We start from the raw sequence: 22,682 nt of genomic DNA, 5'->3' as shown, positions 1-22,682 counted from the left end.
CTCTTCTCATACTATCATCCTAAACATTTACTCCCAGTTACTTAAACATATCTATTGTTTCCATTCTTCCACCATTTATAATGGCATGCATTACTATCTTCATAGTTGCATTTACCCTCATAACTCACCTCTAGCTGCTCCATTTGCTTTCATATATTTTCTTCTCTTGAAAATCAGTTTGTATGCGATAATAGCGCTAAAAGCTCTTTCACTATACTTTAAGACATCTAATGTAACTGTTCAGTAAAGCTATAATTTTCCCCTACCCCAACTCCCAACAACCCTCGTCTTTATTTTCCAGTCCAAATTACACGTATGTTAAATAATGTTTTGCTCCTGTAATTCTTAGTGTCCTCTATCACCATAATCCCAAAATCAATGCAGCAATTATTCCCCTACCCGCTTTCCAGAGCATTTCCCTCGCCAAATACACCTTACACCCTGGTGGAACATGAAACCATACCACAGAATTTAAATGTCTTTACATTTTTCAACCAAACTGCCTTCCTGATTTCATCAAAAGTCACTTTCACGAGCATTCTAAATCTCATTTTAATATCATTCAGTTCTGAGTCTCTTCTCTCTTTTACTTCAAACAAATGCTCAAAATCTTCACTCCTTTAACCCAGGAATGCATTGTCCCCAAGAATTATTTCTCCGTTTGTGTCTTATCCGTCATCCATTTGCTCTATAACCTATCTGTGCATTCATATCCTTGCACAATACATTTTTACTCTCCTAAAAATCTTTGCTCAGCATCTATCCCTATTCTTCATGCATAACTTCTTTTTCTCTCTCCTTCTTATTCACCTTTTTATTCTTCCTCCTGAATTCAAGTATATAATCTTACTCTCTGTCTAGCAATGAATCTCACTCTAACCTTTTTTTTTATCTCCTCCCATCACCGTCTTTTTATATTTCTCTCTCTCTCTCTCTCTCTCTCTCTCTCTCTCTCTCTCTCTCTCCCCCCGGCATTTAAATGATATAGGATAAATATATACATACTACATACATACATACATGCATACATAATATATATATATATATATTAATATATTTCTTTAAAAAAATCACAGTACGTAGATGCACGTGACTTCATTAAATAAGCGAATACCACAGGAAAATGATAAGCAGAAATCCCTATGATGAAAGGTTTTTAGAAATTCTTAGGATTTTAAAGCTTTTTAACATAAATGTAGTTTTCAGTAATATTAATGTCAAGAGTTTAGTAAAAAAAGATTCTCCTGAAGATCTTCCCAGCTGCATGTATGAAATTCCTTGCAAAAAGTGTGATAAAGTCTATTACGGACAAACCGGTAAATCTCTTTCACAACGTCTCAAACAACGCCAGTATTCTGCGAGAACGGGACAAATATCGAATGCATAATTCGTACATATGAGAGATTTAGATCATCCTATTAACTGGAGTCAAGCAATAGCCTTAATTCCATGTAATGACACAGTTAAAAGGAATATCATTGAATCTTGTTTCATGAATCAAGTCAAATAATGGAAATGCTCTAAATTTAAGTCTGGGTTTATTTAAACCCGATGCCTTCATAATGAAAAAAGTTGTTGATAAATATAAGAAACAAAATTAATATATTCAGTTTTTACTTGTTTTGGACTATATGACTATATGGATACGTTCTAGTTTTTGTTTGGGTCAAATCTATGTTTAAGTTTGTCACCGTGAGATATCCGATAATCCTGTATTATCTCTTTGATATTTACCCTTTTGACAATTAATCATCTGGTATTCTTGATCTTTTTGTTTACCTGATAAGTCTCTTTCCAGCTGTATTTCATTTGTTCCTTGACAATGTCTTAGTTAAGATGAAAGCTCTTGGATTTTTTTACTATAATTTTCCTGTGGTACTCGCATATATATATCTCTATATCTTATATATATATATATATATATATATATATATGTATGTATGTGTGTATATATATATAGGATATATATATATATATATATATATTATATAATATATCTGTGTTGGTGGTGGTGTTTTTTTGTGTATGTATATTATATTATATATAATACAATCTATATATCTATATATATATTCTATATAAACACAGTCATAGTAAATATGAAAAATGCAGCAAAGAAACTCCAGTCAACAAGTGGAGATCTCCAGAATGCTGAATAGTATTACACTCACCCAAGCTTTTTTTTAATTTTGCGAAGATGAAAATGGTCAACTTAAAGCAAAAATTATATATCATCATACACATGTGCATATATACATTACGCTGTATATAAATATATATATATATTTATATAAATATATATATATTTATATTGGAGTGTTACTAAGAAAATTAGACAGCAAGTGGAAATCTCCAGAATGCTGAATATTGCCCTCAACTAAGTTTTTGAACTTTATGAAGATGAAAATGTTCAACTTAAGCAGAAATTTAATATATATATATATATATATATAATATATAGATATATATATATTATATTATATATATATATATATATATATATATATATATATATATATATATTAAATTTCTGCTTAAGTTGAACATTTTCATCTTCATAAAGTTCAAAACTTAGTTGAGGGCAATATTCAGCATTCTGGAGATTTCCACTTGCTGTCTAAATTTTCTTAGTAACACTCCATAATTACTACAAAAAAACTGCGTTATTTATGAATTCTGTCCGCGCCGTTCTTTATATTTTTCTTAACTATACTTATAAATTATTGATCTTTTAAACTTTTAAACTAGGTCCGCTGTCACATTCACATGTATACATAACAAGAACACGTATGTGGAACTATTCGAGTTAGAATAGCATTCACCGACGAACTTCCATGTGATTGCTCCGGTCGGGAGACCTGGGTAAGGTATACGTAGTAGTCTGCCAATAATCTGGCTGCCCCTTTCATACGGTCTATCTGTTCGAAGCCATCAAAGAGAGTGGCTGGGTTATTACCGAGTGCCTATTAGCTGAAACTCTTTATGTCCTCCTAGGCCCTTAGGACATCAAATAGAACATCAGATATGACATCAGATGATTGCCAGAGGTGAACTGATATTGTCTATTTCGTTGTTTCCGAGTGGTTCTAATAAACGAGAATGTGTAATTTCTTTAAGGTGTTATATTCATTCTTATTCCTTTTTTAATCACAGACCTGCGCTTTTATAGTACGCCACTATCTATAAAATCAAGGAAAACATTTTTAGAATTTAGTCTGAAATATCTCCCTCAAATGGCGACTCGACAATACTCCACATATGTTCTGTCTATTAGTATATTTATTTATTTTCTTATACATTTGGTTTTGTTTAAAAGACTTGAAAATTCGGTCTCATTACATATATCTTTATCCGTGGCACTCAAATTGTGATTCAAAGATAGAGCTAAGGATGATTCTCAACACATAATGTTACAAATATTATTTACGAAAATAATACATAGTGGTAAAAGACAAAAACGCAATGAACTATGAAACAATTTTCCCCTTATTTTAATGACACACACATTATCACTTATTATATATCAGTTAGTTGGTTTATTCCCCCCCCCCCGCCCCCCCCCCCCCCTAACAACTGATCCCTTCTTTCTGTATTTTGTATCATCATCTCTAAATTCTTCCTGATGAAGACCATATTCTTTAGATGCTTGAATTTCAGGTCAATGGCCTTATGGGCTTGTTCGATATGAACGGGATTCATCTTCAGAATAACAATAATAATAATTCCGTGAACCATCTCCAAAGGCTCTTACCTCTACCAATTTACCCTCTCAGTCCAAATGGCCATGACTCTCTCAGTTCAATCTTTCCACCTGCGGATTACAGCCAATGCCATCTTCTTTCAAGTGTTTCCCAAACTATTTTGATTGCGTCAAACCCCTTCCGTTAAAGTGCAGTTAAATAAAAGGGGAACCAATTCACTTGAATACTATAGCTGCTGTGCCTGGCGTTGCTCGGGGTGAAAAGGGGCATTCCGCCGTTCGTGTTACCAACCCTTCATAGCGGATTATGCAATCACTTTCAGAATTAGTAACACTTGGGATGCTGTCGAGCTAAAAAAAAGTCGTGAAAAATCCGCGAGCCAGAGGAATTGTGAGAAATCCGAAGATTTGCTGTCAACTCTGAAAGTTGTAAAAAATGAGAGGGCATTAAAAAAAAAAAAAAAAAAAAAAAAAAAAAAAAGAGTTAAGGAGTCCCTAGAAACGGCCCTTGAATTTCGGATTTTTACTAACACCTGGGGGTGTGTGTGTGTGTGTGTGTGTGTGTGTGTGTGTGTGTGTGTGTTTGGAGGATCTAGGGTAAAAATCTGCTAGCCGTATAACGAACAGACAAACAGAAATTGCCTTATATATATGTATATATATATATATATATATATATATATATATATATATATATATATATATATATATACAAACTTATTTGATTTTTGAGTCGTCGCAATTCTCATACTTTCTACTTAGGTCAATATCATGGGTAGTCTATTCCAGCAAAAATATTTTCTTTTCAACATATCCTTTTATTTAAGCTATTTTCCTCAACAAACTTTCGTAAGAGATGTAATAACTTTAACTGACGTAACTGAGTATACTTTGAAATAGAATAAGCGTATATTTTTTACCTCTTGAAAAACATTTCAAGATATCAATACTGACACATACGGTCGTCTTGGAACCGCTTACCCTCACAACAATTTCTGAACCATGTGTTCATATTTTTTTGTAGTAACCTGAGATACACATTACCCAATTGTCTCTAAAAAAATTAAAAAAGAAAAATCCACAGAAATTTTACGAAAAGGTGTTCTAACCCTCGCCCAATTGAAGTATATAACCACAGCCAACGGATATCATTTCCTTTAGATTTGTTAAGCCAGTCTTAAACGGTCCAGTGCAATCAAGGCCTCCAACAACCACAATACCGCTAGAAAACCCACCGCAGTGACACGAGTGCCTCATTGTGCATCTCCTCTTCAATCCGGAAATGGGGAAGGTCCTTTCAGACCGGAAAAAATTGCGCGAAGAATGGTTGGACGTAGTACTAAGAAACCCCTGAATATGTGGGACATTCATAAATCGTTACGGTATATCTTAAGATAATAAATATAAAGCAAGGCTATGAGATCTAACTGAAAGATATCACTAATGATATAAATATATATATATATATATATATATATATATATATATATATATATATATATATATATATATATATATATAAACAATAAAACATGCCGACAGTGAAGGCATGTTATTTTATGAAAACTTAACGCTTTTACCTTATATCCAATTAACTGACTAATTTTTTTCTTTACTTCTTTCAGATATGGAGGACGATTAATTGTTCTGCAAAGATGAATGAGTCAGTGGTGAGTAAACGGCGTTTACCTGGAGCTGTATTAGTACTGCACTCAGTGACCGATTACCAAATGATAGACCGTCCCAATGGCTCTTCACTTATAGGCAAAACAGCAGTTGACAGAAACACATTCACCACCGATTCCTCGCAGGCATGTAAGATAATATAAGGGAGGTTGATTTATATAAAAAAGAAAAAAAAAAGAAGTACTCTAGTCCATTCTTTCATGATACCAGAGTGATGTGAATACGTGGTTCAAACAGTGACCCTCGCTGCATCATGCCCTCTCTGTCGGTCCCAGCCGAAAACGATGACTACTTTGGGCAAGCAGGCTCCTCCTCTAGAGAGAGTGACATTCCCAGCGTTCCAGAGGGCGATGATGAAGCCGAGTTAGTGAATTTCGGTTCGGTGTCAGAGGCGTTTAGCGAACTCCAGGAAGAGTTCTTGGGAAAATTCATGGAGCAATCTGCCGTTTTCAACACCACAGACGACAACCTCAAGTTACATCAATGTTTTTACGAGTATATCACATCCATCCTTGAGCCCGACCATGACCCCTCGGCTTGCCCCGTCAAGTTCGACGGTGTGTCCTGTTGGCCAGAGACGTCTCCCGGTAAGATGAGGGCCATTCCTTGCTTCAGTGATTTTAATGGAGTCTCCTACGATCCTTCCGGTAAGAGTTTGACATATTTTACTCATTCCATTTTTGCCTGCATCCACATGATAATACTAATCTTCTAGAAAAGTAATCATTCAGATGTTTTATTAAAATCTGATGGGCAATGATTTTGTCATGGTTGTGGAAGCATTTGATGTTAGTTAGTCCTGCGCACAATATAAAACACTCATATCTCGTTTCAGACTAATTTCCATAACTTGACCCGTGCAATGGCGCCTCATATTAGTAGGTTGTATGCACACCGTTGACATCCGTACTATATGAAAGAATTGCACGGATTTTTACCACTTAGAGAATACTTCTTATTGCGCCGGGATATGAAATTCATACCCTTACCCTATTCAAACCTAGATTCCTAGAAGGTACGATACAACATAATAACAAATAAAAAAAAAAGATAAGAAAGCATGAACAACGTAGTAGTTTTACTGCCATCCACTGAAACTCAGGTTTACATTTAGAGCACCTGGAAACTCGTTGATACTTTTAATAAATAAAAATTTCTTTTTAACCTCAACCCCCCCCCCCCCAATAAAAACCAAGTTCTAAAAATTGCAACATTGATAATTTCCTTAAATCACTCTACCCAAAATTAACTTTTGAATGTCTTTAATACCTATTTTATAAGCACACATGCACGCATAAATATAATCATTTATATAGGTACTTAGCTCATGGAACCTACCATTTCTTTGAATAATGATAACTATTGAACCTAGGTCAACAATATCCATCGAACTATAGTAATTAGCATCGTTTGCTTTAAAACAAAACCTATTTCCGGCATCCACCATTATGCATGCAATAAGTGAATTATTTCTGTTTTGCGTAGAACTCTAGTCCACTTCTCATTTAAAATAAGCACAATGGTAGAGCCCTGTACCATGAACCAGCTTGGAAACCATGAATACCTTTGTCATAAAGAATTAGAAATATCAAAAACAAAGAACAGCAGGGCTGGAATGATGTCAACATCATAGGGATTTCAAGCTAAAGCACCAATTACAGGATAAGTCAAGTGCATCACATTACAAGAACATTCTAAAATATTGGCAAAGAAAAGAAGCTTTGGGTTTAGTGTGAGAATAAGCTTTTAATCTAAGTTTTAATAATTACTTAAAGGAACCGGATGAAACTGAATGAAGATATGAATTTGAAGAGAAGAGCATTTGTGTTACTTCTTTGACAGCTCCAGTACTGTATATATACCAAACTGAAGCCTTCGTCCCTAACATACACAGACTGGATATGGAAATTTACAAATCCGCAAACACGCATCGATAAAATCATATATATAATTACTACTCCCTTCCCTTTTAACGGTTTCTGGGAGTTTGACACCCTCTCAAATGTAACACTTCCATTTTCTACGCAACAATTCTCCAAAATATGCTAATATTTCATATATAGGTACTGAGGAAACATTTTTTATTCATGTTACATGGAAAATAAATAGTATTTAAATCATAAAACTTTTCAATAGTGGTTTATCATAGCGGCATTAGCGGCTAATGCACTAATTAATGACTATACGCAAACAACAGGAACCTGAATAGTAATGAGCGAGTATTTTTCACAACAGGGGAAACGTTATTCTCCACGATACGGTATACGAGTAGGGACATGAATGCTTCCTTTAACTCGTACAGTAATGGATAAAACATATTGTTTAGTTTGAAATTACCTATTTTCTGTTGATTTTTAATTGATGCACATGGCTAATTCGTCTAATATTTCTGAATATCCGACAACACCATATATATATATATATATATATATATATATATATATATATATATATATATATATATATATATACAGTATATGCAAAAAATCTTTTAAATGTCTTTTCCTTTCTAACTGCTCGGGTACCCGCTACTTTCCATACTGGGTAACGTTAAAACTTCGTGGCTGGGATTTCTTCTTGTCCTTTCTTTATTCATGTTCACGGTACTCTTGTTCTGGCAAGCGAAAGACTTAAAGTTTGAACCTCCTTCCGCCCACGGGTGAAGCTACAGAAACCAACTGCAAAGACGCTGAGAAGATCAATTCTCCTAACCAGTTCTTCTGAAGGTCTCGGTGACCACGTCTTGGTCCCCACCGATATTATCGCTCCTTCACACAAACAAGAGATCAACCATTGCTTCGTTGTACATGCTAATCAGGTAGAAGCTGCCTGGCTATCTGTTCTTAAATCTGTTACCTTAGGTTGAGCCTTCCGTTCGCTTAAGTTCAAGATCTCACTCACTTTAAGTTATGGTATTCGCTAAGAAAAAAAAAAATCCTGATTTCATTCCAGAGATATACTCAATTAAACTACTGTTTGAACTACAGAGCCTTCTTACGTTTTTACCCAGGTCTTAAGTGCACTACGGAAAAGTACACGGTCGATTTTCTCAGTATTTCATCATCTTGAAATGCTAAAAAAATTATAACAAAATTGGCTAGCATGAAAATCAGAGGTTCCAAAACAATTTACTGACCCAAGTCATCCACCAGAAAATTACGAGGAGGACAAACTACATTTAAGGTCTTCCAAATTTGTCATTTGGTTGCCTGTCGGGCAAAAAAGGCATTGAATTATAAGAAATGCAAGTATAATGATGACCATGATTGCACTTGTTTTTTAAAACGTTCCACTTCGACATACCTAATTTTATTTAATCAATATCATAAAATAGATTCATAAAATCGATGTCCCTGAACGATGAAAACGTTCTAAAGACTTTACTCAAAACTCTTGGTACTAAAGGATAAATAACTATTATTTTATGGAAACCGCTATATTGGTTGTATTTACATAAACCAGGGTTACACCATTCATGAGGACGTTATTATAAAGAACTTAATTATATAAACCAAGTTTCACTACCTAAACTACAGAGGTGCACTTCAGTTAAGTCGCTGCCCTATCGAATAGTAAGTACCTCGTCAGAGGAGCTTTACGTCTAATCAAAGACCAATTATGACCCTTGGGAGACATGCAACATCTGGAATGAGCACCGCGATTGCCAATTAACTCCTTTGACATGCTCTCTATGAAAGGAGAAACGTATTTCTCGGGAATTTCTAGTAGCAGATTAATATCAAATCTAGACATTTTCGTGGTGTTGCTAATGATTTGACACTACCACCGCCATTTGTATAACTTACATTGGTGTTGTTCATTATGAACACTATGCCCGATTTACAGTACGTGCAATTCCGTATATAATAATTTCTATAATTATCCTTCGGCGTTTTATTCCACCTTCAGTGACAAAATAAGATTAGAAAGCTATGTTGTATAAAAATCACTTCGTGGGAAGTCCTTTGGAAACTCTACAAATTTTGGGGGGAACTGATCTAAAGTAAAATGCTTTCTACCAGTTTACCTCCTTCACATAATCTTAAACATGGTTATCGATATTTTCTCTTGTTTCAGATGCTTTCATTGCCTTTTTTATAAGAATCTTCATCTCAAAAACAGACTCCAAAGAGCCCTTGAAGATATACATCCGTATTTATACTATGTACTTAAATGAAACAATCTAAGTTTATATATATGTATGTATGTATGTATGTATGTATGTATATATATATATATATATATATATATATATATATATATATATTATATACATATATATATTAAACGAGTTTTTAGGACCAAAGGACACTCGTTTAAACAAATTAAACAAACAGGCAACTTCACCAACCTCGTTCGTTGCACATCGTTCTGGCATTAGCTAAAAATGCTAAATGGGTTAATGAATCCCCGCAGATACAAAAATATACCTTTTATTTCCCAAATTAGCTAACATTAAATGGAAGAGAATGAATACATTATGTGAAATTAAATTGATAAAGCCTGACCCCCCAAAAAACCGTAAACAGTCATTTTCCTATCCTGAACCAGGTTTAAGTAAACACTCCCCTAAAATCTCACTGTCTGATTAGCCTCGCCATTTTAATGGTCATTAAAGTCTTAGAGAACCCATTCTCTTATATGGTGCCATGAACCCATCTGAAATAAAGACATATTTGTTACACCACTCCACATGTAAAAGTTAATTCAAATGAATGTATACGCACTATACTTCTCTTCCTCCTTTCACTTCAAAGGTTAACTTTTCCAAAGGCTCGTATTACTCTACCTTTGATGGGCGTTCTCAAACCTCCTCCAGGTGTGTTCTGGACAATGACACAAGCAATCAAAGAGTGTCTTCTCTTCTTTGCATCACCTATCACCACGGCCCATACATCATACGCTAAGAACACACACACAGACACGCCTTGCGGAGGGTCTAGCAACGACGGGCGCCGCATGATCCAATCATGTGATCTCTGAGGTGTCGCCAACCTCAGGTCGCATAGGTCACCATTCCTGGCTGTTTTTCCTTTCAGCATTCTTCGAGGAGCCAAGCGCTTATCACTAAGTGCCTCTGTCTCTAACCGGAAAAAGCTGAGATTAACAATTCACTACCACACCTTTTTTTAAGATATTTGTAATATATATGTGTGTGTATATATATATATATATATATATATATATATATATATATATATATATATATATATATATACACATACATACATACATACATATATACATATAGGAAATTAGTTTAAGCCCATCTCCCATGATAGGATTAAAGCCAGTGCTTTTTTGGTTTTGATAGAGGTGCACAGTTGGTTTACCCATTACACAGGCACAGGTTCGAATCTTGGGTGGGCAGACGTGCTTGTTAATTATAATTCCCTTTCAAAGAAAGTTATACTAACGTTAAAGTGAAATCGATTAGAGGGCACATAAATATAAATATAAATATAATTATTTATATATACATATATATATATATATATATATATATATATAGAGGGAGAGAGAGAGAGAAGTAGAGAGAGACGAGAGAGAGAGAGAGAGAGAGAGAGAGAATTAAGCCACAAATACCCCGTAACGCCGATTTTGCTTTACCTAAGAAATAACTTTCATTCGAAGGGAATTCTGCCTGACAAGGATAAACATACTATATCCACCGCGGGTACAAAAGTCACGTGTGAAATACTGCTAATATACAAATGATATATATAAATATATATATATATATATATATATATATATATATATATATATATATATATATATATATACACTATATATATATATGTGTGTGTGTGTGCGTGTGTGTGTGTGTACATATATACAAAATCACATATACCGTTTTCATGACAGTTATTTCTGCACGCACAGATGTGTGTGCATTCATTATGCCATAGGATTGCACTTCAGCAGTTTCATTATTCGTGTTGAAATTCTTACTGACAGGCAATGTTCATGTGTCATGGATCTACTATTATATCTATACCAGTCCCTCTGTCGATTCATAAAGTTACAAAGTGCTCCACTTCACAAACCTTTCATCAAAAGTTTAAAGAGAAAAGAATAGTACGTTGCGATGTCAATATTAAGTAAGTGATCGAAAACATGATTTTTTCAAAAAGGTGTAAAAATAAATCAATTTAATAATAGGTAAAAAATGGTAAAATTCATTATTCAGCCAACCCGAATTTTTCCTGCCTTTCAGCTTTAGATAATTATGCAAATCCTGGGATTCTATTCTTTTCACTTTATTTTCACATTGTTTATGAAAACTTTGCCATCTCTCTCAATTTAATTATTTTCCTAATTTGCATAACCATATTTAATTCAGAGTTTATCGTTTTTCATTTTATCATATGAATTGCATTTGAGTAACAGGTTTTCATTGCCAAAATTTTATGAATAAAATATGATAGAAAATACGAAACCGTAACCAAAATCATTAACAAGTAGCTTATGGCTATTACTCAGACCTTACCTTACCTTACAGACCTTACAGTTCGTTCGGGTTGCCCCAGGTCCCTCAGTGTGAGGCGCCTCTAATGTCTACCAGAGAGTTGCTAGTACATCTTCCGGTATATTTTGCATCTTCCAATCTTGGATGGTCTGGGATGCAGTTTAGATATTTGTCGAGCTTATTCTTAAACACATCTACGCTCACTCCTGATATATTCCTCAGATGAGCTGGCAACGCATTGAATAGACGCTGCATTATCGATGCTGGTGCGTAGTGGATTAATGTTCTGTGTGCTTTCCTTATTTTTCCTGGTATAGTTTTGGGCACTATTAATCTACCTCTGCTTGCTCTTTCTGATATTTTTAGTTCCATGATATTTTCTGTTATTCCTTCTATCTGTTTCCATGCCTGAATTATCATGTAGCGTTCTCTTCTCCTTTCTAGACTATATAATTTTAAGGATTGTAGTCTTTCCCAGTAGTCTAGGTCCTTAACTTCTTCTATTCTAGCTGTAAAGGACCTTTGTACACTCTCTATTTGTGCAATATCCTTTTGATAGTGTGGGTACCATATCATATTGCAATATTCAAGTGGACTACGAACATATGTTTTATAAAGCATAATCATGTGTTCAGCTTTTCTTGTTTTGAAGTGCCGTAACAACATTCCCATTTTTGCTTTACATTTTGCCAACAGAATGGCTATTTGATCATTGCATAACATGTTCCTATTCATCATCACACCAAGGTCTTTAACTGCTTCCTTATTTGTGATTGTCTCATTATTAGGTCCCCTATATGCATATAGCTTTCCTTCTCTGTCTCCATAATTTATTGATTCAAATTTATCAGAGTTAAATACCATCCTATTTACCTCTGCCCAATCATATACTTTGTTAAGGTCTCTTTGTAGAGCGTTCCTATCTTCATCACAAGTAATTTCTCTACTTATTCTTGTGTCATCAGCGAAACTACTCACTACCGAATCCTTAACATTACTGTCTATGTCTTCAATCATAATAACAAACAATATTGCAGCTAGCACCGTACCTTGTGGCACACCGGATATTACCTTGGTTTCATCCGATTTCTCATCGTTTGCAATAACTATCTGTTTTCTGTTGTGTAAAAATTCTTTTAACCACTCTTCCTACTTTATCTACGATATTTTGTGTTTTCTAATTTTCTTTGCTAATATATTATGGTCTACTTTGTCAAAAGCTTTTGCAAAGTCTAGATAGACCACATCTGTTTCATTTCCGCTTTTCATATTTTTGAATATGTTCTCACGGTGGACTAACAGTTGGGTTTGTGTACTTTTTCCGGGTACGAAACCGTGTTGTCCTATATTAAACAAAATTATTTTTTATTAAATGTTTCATAATATTTTTCTTCATTACCCTTTCATACACTTTCATAATATGTGATGTTAGACTCACAGGCCTATAATTACTTGCCTCTAGTCTTGATCCACTTTTGAAAGTAGGGGTGATATATGCTAATTTGTGCTCATCATAAATCTTGCCTGTATCTACACTTTGTCTTAATAATATTGCAAGTGGCTTTGCGATAGAATGAACTACTTTCTTTAACAAAATAGCAGGGACTCCATCCGGCCCTGCAGCAGCTCCATTTTTAATTTCATTAATTGCCTGCACAATATCAGCTTCATTAATTTCTATGTCAGCTAAATATTCACTATTTTCGTCCCTTACTTCTATATCATTATCTTCATTATCTATTCTAGGGGTGAATTCTCTCTTATCGTCGTCTGCCAGTATGTTGCAAATTTCCTTTTTTTCATTCGTTAATCTCCCTTCAATTCTCAGAGGGCCTATTTCTATTCTTCTTTTATTCATCTTCTTCGCATATGAGTATAATAGTTTGGGGTTTTGCTTGATATTTAATAGGGTTTTTTCTTCCAAGTCCCGTTTTTCATTTTCTTTTGATTGTATAATCTTTTGTTCTGCATTTTCTATCTTACTTTTTAGTTCTATAACTTTCCATGCATTTTTTTCTTTTGCAAGACCTTTTTTCCACTTTCTGATTTTCTGGAACAAGATCCTTCTGTCTCTTGGTATGCATGAATGATGTTTACTTTTCTTCTTCGGTATATATTTATCCACTATTTTCTCCAATATTTTATATAATATCTCCGTATTTACCCTTATGTCATCACTTACGAAAATGTTATCCCAATCTTTGTTTAATTCTTCATTAATTTCTGACCATTTTATATTTTTACTGTAGAAGTTGTATTTTCCATATCCTTCCCACTTTTTCATTTCTTGCTTATCTCTATTTTCACTTGCTTTGGAATGTACTGTTAATTCTATGACATTATGATCTGAAATACTCGCATTATAAACTATTATTTCTTTAACATAATTCATCTCGTTCACAAATACTAGGTCTAAAGTATTTTCCTTTCTTGTTGGCAGGTGATTTATTTGTTGAATGTTGTATTCTAGTAGCATATCTAATAGCTTTTCAAATTGCCTCTTATCTTCTGCACTACTATTACTCTCTTTTTTATATGTATAAGTACAACCACAGTCTCCTATTCGTTCTTTCCATTCTACGAAAGGAAAGTTGAAGTCACCAGATAGGAGAATAGTCCAGTCCTTGTGATTTCTACATATATCATCCAATTTTTCAATTATTAAGTCAAACTCTTTAGTATTAGGAGGTCTATATATTACTATGTTCATCAATTTTTCAGATTCAAATTCTACCGCTATTAGTTCACATTCTGAGTTACTATATTTCTCATATATTTTTCCTTGTTTTTTGTCTTTCCCATATATTGCGGTTCCCCCTTGATTCCTATTTTTTCTATCTGATCTATAAGTTTGGAACCCTTTTATTTGATCATCATTCCCAGTCTCTTGGGAATACCAGGTTTCACTTATATTCATTATATCTATTTTCTTTTCATTTTGGGTTAGTTCTTCTAAGTACTCGTAACTAAACCCTGCGCATTCATCACTATGATGGTTTGCGTGTTTTCTCCTTCATTTAATATTGGTAGTAATAAGGATTTTCCCATGTCTCTTTCCTGTTCTGGTATGTTGTTCTTTTTTTCATTTCCAGAAATTCTGACATTAAAAAATCCAACTTTTCCATAATATTTGATCTTCCTTCATCATAATTATTCATTTTGTGTCTGAATCTGCAATTTTCTCCGTTTCTGCAATATCCTCTTGCATAATAAATACAGTTATTATCTCTTGAGTAGAATTTCGGAGCTGATGCTTTGAAATTTTTTGCTGACACCTCTGCATATCTCATTGGTGGTTTGCTTTTCTCTTTTACCTGATATTCTTGATTTCTCTCTTTATTTTTTTCTTTCTTATTTTGGATTTTATTACTTGGTTGGTTATTTATTTGATTATGATTCATGGCTACAGGGTGCATATATTTGCATTTTTTGTCGAACTTACATCCTTTTCCTTCTTTTAGGTTTTTACATATTTTTGGATGCAGATCTCTGCAATCATCCCCATAACCATCTAAGTATGCACATTTACCATATATTTCATAGTTTTGACATACCTTAGGATGTTTGTAGTAACATCTTTCTCCAAATCTGCAATTCCCTCTTTTCAAAAGGTTGCAGATTTTGTCTTTCTTGTCTATTTTTTCCTCTTTCCCGTCATTGTGTAGATCTGGGTAGAGCCTCTTCGGGATTTGCTTTTCTGTTGTCATATCGTAATTTATTTCTTCGTAGGTATGCTGCTTTATTGCCTCATATGTAGTATCAATGAGTATCTCTGCATCCATACTTTTATCTTGTTCTTTGTTTTCCTTATTTTTTTCTGTCATTTCATTTTTGTTTACTTCTCTTCCGTTTTCCTCTTCTTCTTTTTCTTCTTCTTCTTCCTCTTCTTCTTCATCTTCAACTATTTGTACATTCAATCTTGATTTAATAACATTGTCTATCCATGATAGACATGTTGAACAAAAAATTCTTGTATCTTTTCTCAAATCTTGCATTACCTCAGCACACTGTGGATGGGTCGGAATGTTGCATGCAGCACATTTTCTGATTAGGTTTTGTGGATTGACTATGCTATACCAAACCTTACACAGTTTGCATGCTTTTGGCATTCTTTTTCCTAATGCATCAATTAGGATATTCACAAGATTCACCTTATTCATTTTCTTTGTCGGAATATGTTGGTTTATGTATATTTTCTTTATGAGTCTCTTGACCACTTGGATTTTATTTGGAACTTCTTCAATTATTTTCAAAGAGGTTTGTTTTCATTAGATTTGTTCCAGTTTGAAGGATTATATCCTTCTAATATATCTATGAATGCTTTTGTATCTTTTTGGTTAGGACTGTTGCTGATTTCATAGATGAGAAATGCCAGTTCCCTTCCTGCTACCTCATCGTATTGCGAATCCGCCAAGCAAGCTAAATTACGCCACCTCTTCCCGCAGTTGGAACTTACTGCCATCTTGTTCTGATTTCAGTATTCAGTAGGGAGAAAGCCTTATCTACGGAATCTGAAATCGGAAATGAAAGATGGATGTAGATAAAAAAATCTTTACTCCATTCTCATAACCATATGTCCAGCTCTCTCTCTCTCTCTCTCTCTCTCTCTCTCTCTCACTCTCTCCTCTCTCTCTCTCTCTCTAATATATGTATATATATATATATATATATATATATATATATATATATATTATATATATATATATATATATATAAGTCTACGTTGCACCACAGCCACTTCTCTGATGAGGCAACAAGAAAACTTTGGGAGAAACTAATAAAAAAAAAAAACACACACACAAACACACAAATACACATACACACTGACAATTACTTGCCCGAATTTGTGTTTCTGGGCAATTTACTTAGTAATTATGTCTTAAAATATAATTTCTTAAATAAAACACTAATATTCGCTGCTAAGCAGAAACACTGGAGCTTATCTACTTGTTCGACTGAAGAGAATAATGAACTAGAAGCAGGCCGAATATCTTTGATAATTAACCTTGGGAGAAAGTCCTCACATATGACTGGGAGAAAATACTCATATGTGACACGAAGTTTACTGAAATTGGTCAAGTGGAGAACATTATTCATTAATAAAAACAGCGTTCATATATTAAAAGATCGTTCTAGAGAGCTTTTCAAAGGATAACTAACGCTTAAAGAAATTATTTTTCAAAGAGGACCTGACCTGAACACCTGCTAGTTATCACAAAGCAATGTATTGTTCCTTCTGATTATTCCAGTTTCACCTTTACGGAAAGTTTGCAGTTTTAGAAATGATACACATTGGCGGATATGTTCTCTGCTACCGAAAGGTCAACCATTGGACCCCTTTAAAGGGTAACTCATAGAGAATGTATGGGATTCCTCATTATGTAAATCCAGGCTCAAACGGCTCATCTATAGGAGGGGGAAATGTAAGGGAGGCAGGAATCGCTGTTACACAACCAGCCACCTATTGCCATCAACTTAAAGAAACGTAACTCATTTTTCCTCTTTTTTTTCAGTAGTGCATTCCCTTTTACTCTGTTTGTGACACGAAACATGAAAGGCACCACAATATTTCCATAAGGAAGTAAGAAGCATAGAAATCGTACAATAACCTTCACAACAGTCACCGGTGACTCGACAGCCGTCCAGAGGTTAAAGTGACAACTCCTTAACCGGACTCCCGGGAAACTACCTTCATCCAGTGGCTACATTTGTCTTAACTGCAAAGCGGCCAGATCCTTAATCTACGCCCACATGGAGATCAGCCACTTTTACCCTGTCTATTGCCCCTCTATTCTTTCCTCCTCCTGTCCTTCTCTTCCACCATCTGTGCCTTTGCAAGACCCTTCCTTCCTACTCCTGCCAAACCGTATAGAGAAAGATACAATAATAAGATATCCTTTGAAGGGTTGTAAGACGGACACACACCGGATCTTTGCCTCTGATACCTGTCAAGTATCGGTTTGGAAGGAGAGAGAGAGAGAGAGAGAGAGAGAGAGAGAGAGAGAGAGAGAGAGAGAGAGAGACTAGGGGTAAGTAGAGGCAATTCCATGGTGAAGCTGCGCCATCAGAGAAAGGGCTTCATGTATCTAGTAGTTTTCCCGTCTTAACTCTTCCATCGGTTCTTAGAAAGATTAAATGGAGAGATATAAAGAAGAGCCCAGATTTCGCGATTTCAGGAGACTACAGAGAAATAGAGTTCTCATCAACCGACTGTCTTCCAGAGATCAGTTTCAAAGGAGAGCAGTACGAATGTTCATAAACTTATAGCATTGACATCTGCAGACATACGTATATAGAAGTAACTTTACACACACAAAATTATGTTCTTCCAATCACTTTTTCTTAAATCGCATTCTGATGGGATACCCGAAGAGATACTTTCTTCATTGTAAAACATTTTTATGACTATAGTAGATTCACATCAACCGTGCATTTGATGTCTAGGCCAGTCCCTTAAGACGTTCCTGATTGGCTGTTGGAAACTCTCAGTCTCTCTCGAGAGTTCACATGGGTAGGATCTCTGTTACACCTCTCCTGAGGGATACGTCTTTCAGGAGAAGTGGAACATACATCCTGCCTATGTGAACTCTCGAGAGACTGAGAGTTTCCAGCCCTGTGATTGGCTTATCAACGGCCAATGAGGAGCGTCGTAAGGAACTGGCCTAGACATCAAATGCACGGTTGATCTGAATATACTATGGCAAAACTACCCATCGATGATGTGAAATTAATTGCATGGAACACGTGTGTCAGCATCGGCTATTAAATGCTTTATTAAATCAATAACTCGCAATGTACATGCGCTATAGAACAAAAATGCACTTACATTTCACTGTTGTTTCTCGTAAGGGAAATGAGTGCTTGATGTAAACAACATTTCGAACCCCAAAGTTGAGTCTGCTTTGAAATTTTCGAAACTTATCATCTCCATTGGATACTCAAGTATGTGGGCAAGCAATGCATGGGTGTCTATAAGAACCCTCGTGGCCGTCCGTTGCAAAAGTATACGTCAGATATCTTGATTTCACTTTTACTGGAGGAGGTTATTTATGAATTTATAGATAAAAATTATACCTAGGAAACCAACGATTTGGTTGTAGCCATATAAGGCTATAAACCATCCTCGATCTAAACCCTATCCAAGAGTTTTCGTTTGGTTTACATCTGTCAAGCCGTTTAGCCGTGATTGAATAACAAACAGATAAACATAACAACCATTATAGTTTGATTTGTTTTAATCATTAGTTTTTCTTGGAGATATTTTATAAAACATTTTAATGGCTATTGCTTGGGGTTATTTACAAGCAAATTCTTTGAAGATATATAGTATATACATACACACAAATGTACATATACATACACAAACCCATGTGTTTGGGTATAATGTGGTGTGTGTGTGTTTTCAAGCACAACACCAAAGACCGTTCAGTAAATAAAATCCCAGCATGAAACAATAGAAAAATTACGGACATTTTAATCCTGAGAACATCATCAATATGTGTAATAAAATGAATGAAACTTTGGATGAATAGAACGACAGGAGAATTATTCACTGCTGGTGGATACAAAGCTAGGTTGTCTGTGAATAAACCGGAATTAAATAGTTTGCAATGTAATCTGTTTGTGATAGCAGTCGAAATTGGATTTTGCATAAAAGAGAGGAAAAAGGGTGAATTGAAATTCGTTGCAATAGAACTGCCTGAGAGCAGACAGAGAGAGAGAGAGAGAGAGAGAGAGAGAGAGAGTGAAGCCTATTGAGTACTATATGCAATAACGCCGAATTCAAGAACGCTGCCGTTGTCTGATATTTTTTTATTACATTTAATTGTTTTTTTATAACTGTAAGTGAGGAAGACTTTTACACCGAAACTGCTTAATTAATCACCATCATCAGCTTGCTTTTCCATTTCTAATAAGAATGAATGTAAATTATTTGTGACAATGATGTTAATGTTTCACTTCAATGTAAAACAATGAACGATATACGAGTGTCTAAGTACCACGTTTACGTCAGAACATCATTCACTTGATGGTTATAATAGACTTCTTCGTCAAAGAGATTTTTAGTCAAAAAGGTCAAGTCTTCGTCAGTGCGGCTGAATCATTACCGTCCAAAACACATTAATTCAAAGGCGTTGATTGACCTGATTGAATCTGTATCTTTACTGTCACTATCACCACATGTATTAAAAACTGAAACCCATCTTTGTAAAAGAAAGGACCTACTCTGTATCTTATACGTACAAATGACTGGAAAGACTTTGCAAACGAACAATAGCGTCCGTCCAAAGTACCTCGAAATTCCCATGCTTGAAGTTACATTTTTTTCATCGTAATGGATGATGCTGAAGTCTGATACGTACATTAAAATACTAAGTATTAGATGATACTGCTGAGAAAAGTGGTTATTATTATATATTAAAATACTAAGTAATAGATTCCACTAAAACAGACTATCAAGACACCTACCCCACTCCAAACAGCCAAGGCCGTTCTGGTCAGAACCAGAAACCTTTTGAATGGTATATGATAACGGCTGAGGATTTAACAGAGAAGCCTGATGCCTTCCCATAAGGATTTCACATCCATAGTGTACAGTGCTTAATAATTTGATCTACAGAGGGGGAAACAGATCTCAAGTGCCAGCTCGACTAAGTGACGGGTAAACATACTAACTTCCTTAACAGCGTTATCAATTCCATAATTTATCGCATAAAAATAATGCGTTTTTAGATCTAATTTTGATCGCGGATTCCCAACCCCAGACTAAGATTTACGAAATCTATAACATTAGTTTTGTTAATTGCGTGACTGAGTCTCACTCTGTACTATCAAGAGTTACCATAGAAAATGAAAATAAGATAAGATAATACAAGTCTAAGTCCCAGACGGTGAAACTGGACACAGCATAGTCCCCTTCACGTAAATATGCAAGATATTCTGCACTCAGGTAAGAAGAAACGACTATAAATTCTATACGTTTTCTGAAAATTAGCATACAAAGGGAAATTCAGGCGCACAGCGAGTTTTCTTTGCCGGTACACTCAGAATCTAACATAAATATAAACATCCAAACATTTGAAAAATAACGTCTGAGGCCACATTTGTGTCCATAAATATGTGTATGAAAAGATTACATGACGACGCACATTTATGCTACAGGCTTATATTTGAGATTTTAATGATTTTGCGATTAAATTCATCTCGTGTATAAATGTATTTGCGTTCCCATCTATCTTTATTAACCAACAAAAATATGTGTATCTATCTTTCTTAACATCTAAAGAACATGAATATATTAACGGTCTCCGGAGGCTCCTTCACTTTGCATTCTCTTAGGTGTTGCTCCTCTTCACTCCTGACCTGACCTTCCCAAGGCTTCGCTAAACATAATTACAGTCCATGCTCTTGAGACTTCCTTCCCTACATTGGGGCTGAGAGATTTAATGCGCTCAGGAGGACACAATAGGGGATAACTGATGAAGGAGAACAGGGAGACGATGCCTTTTGGCAAGGGACTCGTGATTTAGGGGAGTTACTTACACACATACAGGAAGAGAGAGAGAGAGAGAGAGAGAGAGAGAGAGAGAGAGAGAGAGAGAGATTCAGGTCCAAGACACAAGTCAGCTGAGTTTATAGAATACATATGTTGATTTACGACTAGAGAATATTCGAGTCATAAAATCTAAAGAACATTAAAAATCTTATGCTCTTACTTTTACGAAGGATCAGTATTAGGTCTGCTCAAAGTGTTCTTTTATCAAAAAAATTTTAACCATCTTCTCGATGACAGAGCAATCGTAAAGGTTCTGCAGCGCCACAAAAGGTAATGTAAAGGATTTCTGTGAAAGATGATAAGATACTTAAGAAAGACGGCCAATGAATCGTGGAGAAATTGGTTAATACTGTATATTTTATCAAAAACTGCGTACATACCGTACAGCTATTTAAAGAAAAATCGAAGAGGTTATACCAAGAGAATACCATGAATTTATCGTAATGAAGATATCGCAAGTTTTATAATAGTTTGTGTAGGTTTCTTTAAGTAATTGAATAAAATATCGAGACAATATCGAACGATATTTTAAACACCTGTTACACAAAAAAAGTTCGGATATTGTTTGAAAAACTAAATATTAAGCTATACATATTTTGTTAGTCATCAAAAATCGTTTTTATATATTTTAAAAATTAATTAAACATATAAAACAATATTGTAAAACATACAACTTTTGTAAAATCATAGTACTATTTGGTTATTGAAGGTCTTGCAAAATATTTTAATAAAGTTCGTAAAATTATTTCGAGCATATTTAACGAAAGAGTGGTGTCATAAACAAACATTGCAAAAGATGCGAATTTATTAAAGTTAATTTGGTAAGTATCATGCAAAAAATAACAACAATAATCTGTGTAAAGTCGTAGAGGAGAGACGTTTGGAGGACTGCTGAAATATTTCTATGACTGGAGAGTCAGTAACTCGATGATTGCTTTTATATCTTATATTCCACTCATAAGAACTAGAATTTGGGTACCTAAATATAAAACTGCTTCTTAAAATTCAAACGACACAAGCGTTCTCTTTAAATAAAATAACATACATTCGAGTTTTATTTGTTGTGTTTTCCTTTCTTATTCACCGACATCCTTTGGGTACAAAAGACCGAGGAATGCTAGACAATTGGGAGGAGAGAAGAAATGTGCTTAACCCAGAAGAAAATTGGAAATATGCTTAACCCCGAAGAAAATGGGAAATGTGCTTAACCCCGAAGAAAATGGGAAATGTGCTTAACCCCGAAGAAAATGGGAAATGTGCTTAACCCC

The 22,682-nt window shown here is 34.7% G+C and overlaps 1 protein-coding gene across 1 annotated transcript in view; it reads left to right on the top strand.

The window, feature by feature from the left end:
- LOC135217565 (diuretic hormone receptor-like) overlaps positions 1-22,682 on the top strand; it is a 275,442-nt gene that overhangs the window by 95,756 nt on the left and 157,004 nt on the right. Inside the window, exon 2 of the mRNA XM_064253532.1 lies at positions 5,326-6,033. Within this exon, the coding sequence (XP_064109602.1) occupies positions 5,640-6,033 (394 nt within the window). The 5' untranslated portion in view covers positions 5,326-5,639. The remainder of the gene's footprint in view (positions 1-5,325; positions 6,034-22,682) is intronic.

The sequence above is a fragment of the Macrobrachium nipponense genome, chromosome 7, assembly GCF_015104395.2.
Source record: "Macrobrachium nipponense isolate FS-2020 chromosome 7, ASM1510439v2, whole genome shotgun sequence".
Taxonomy (NCBI): Eukaryota; Metazoa; Arthropoda; class Malacostraca; order Decapoda; family Palaemonidae; genus Macrobrachium; species Macrobrachium nipponense.
The sequence above is the reverse complement of the archived record's forward strand: the minus strand, read 5'-3'. Positions and strand labels throughout refer to the sequence as shown.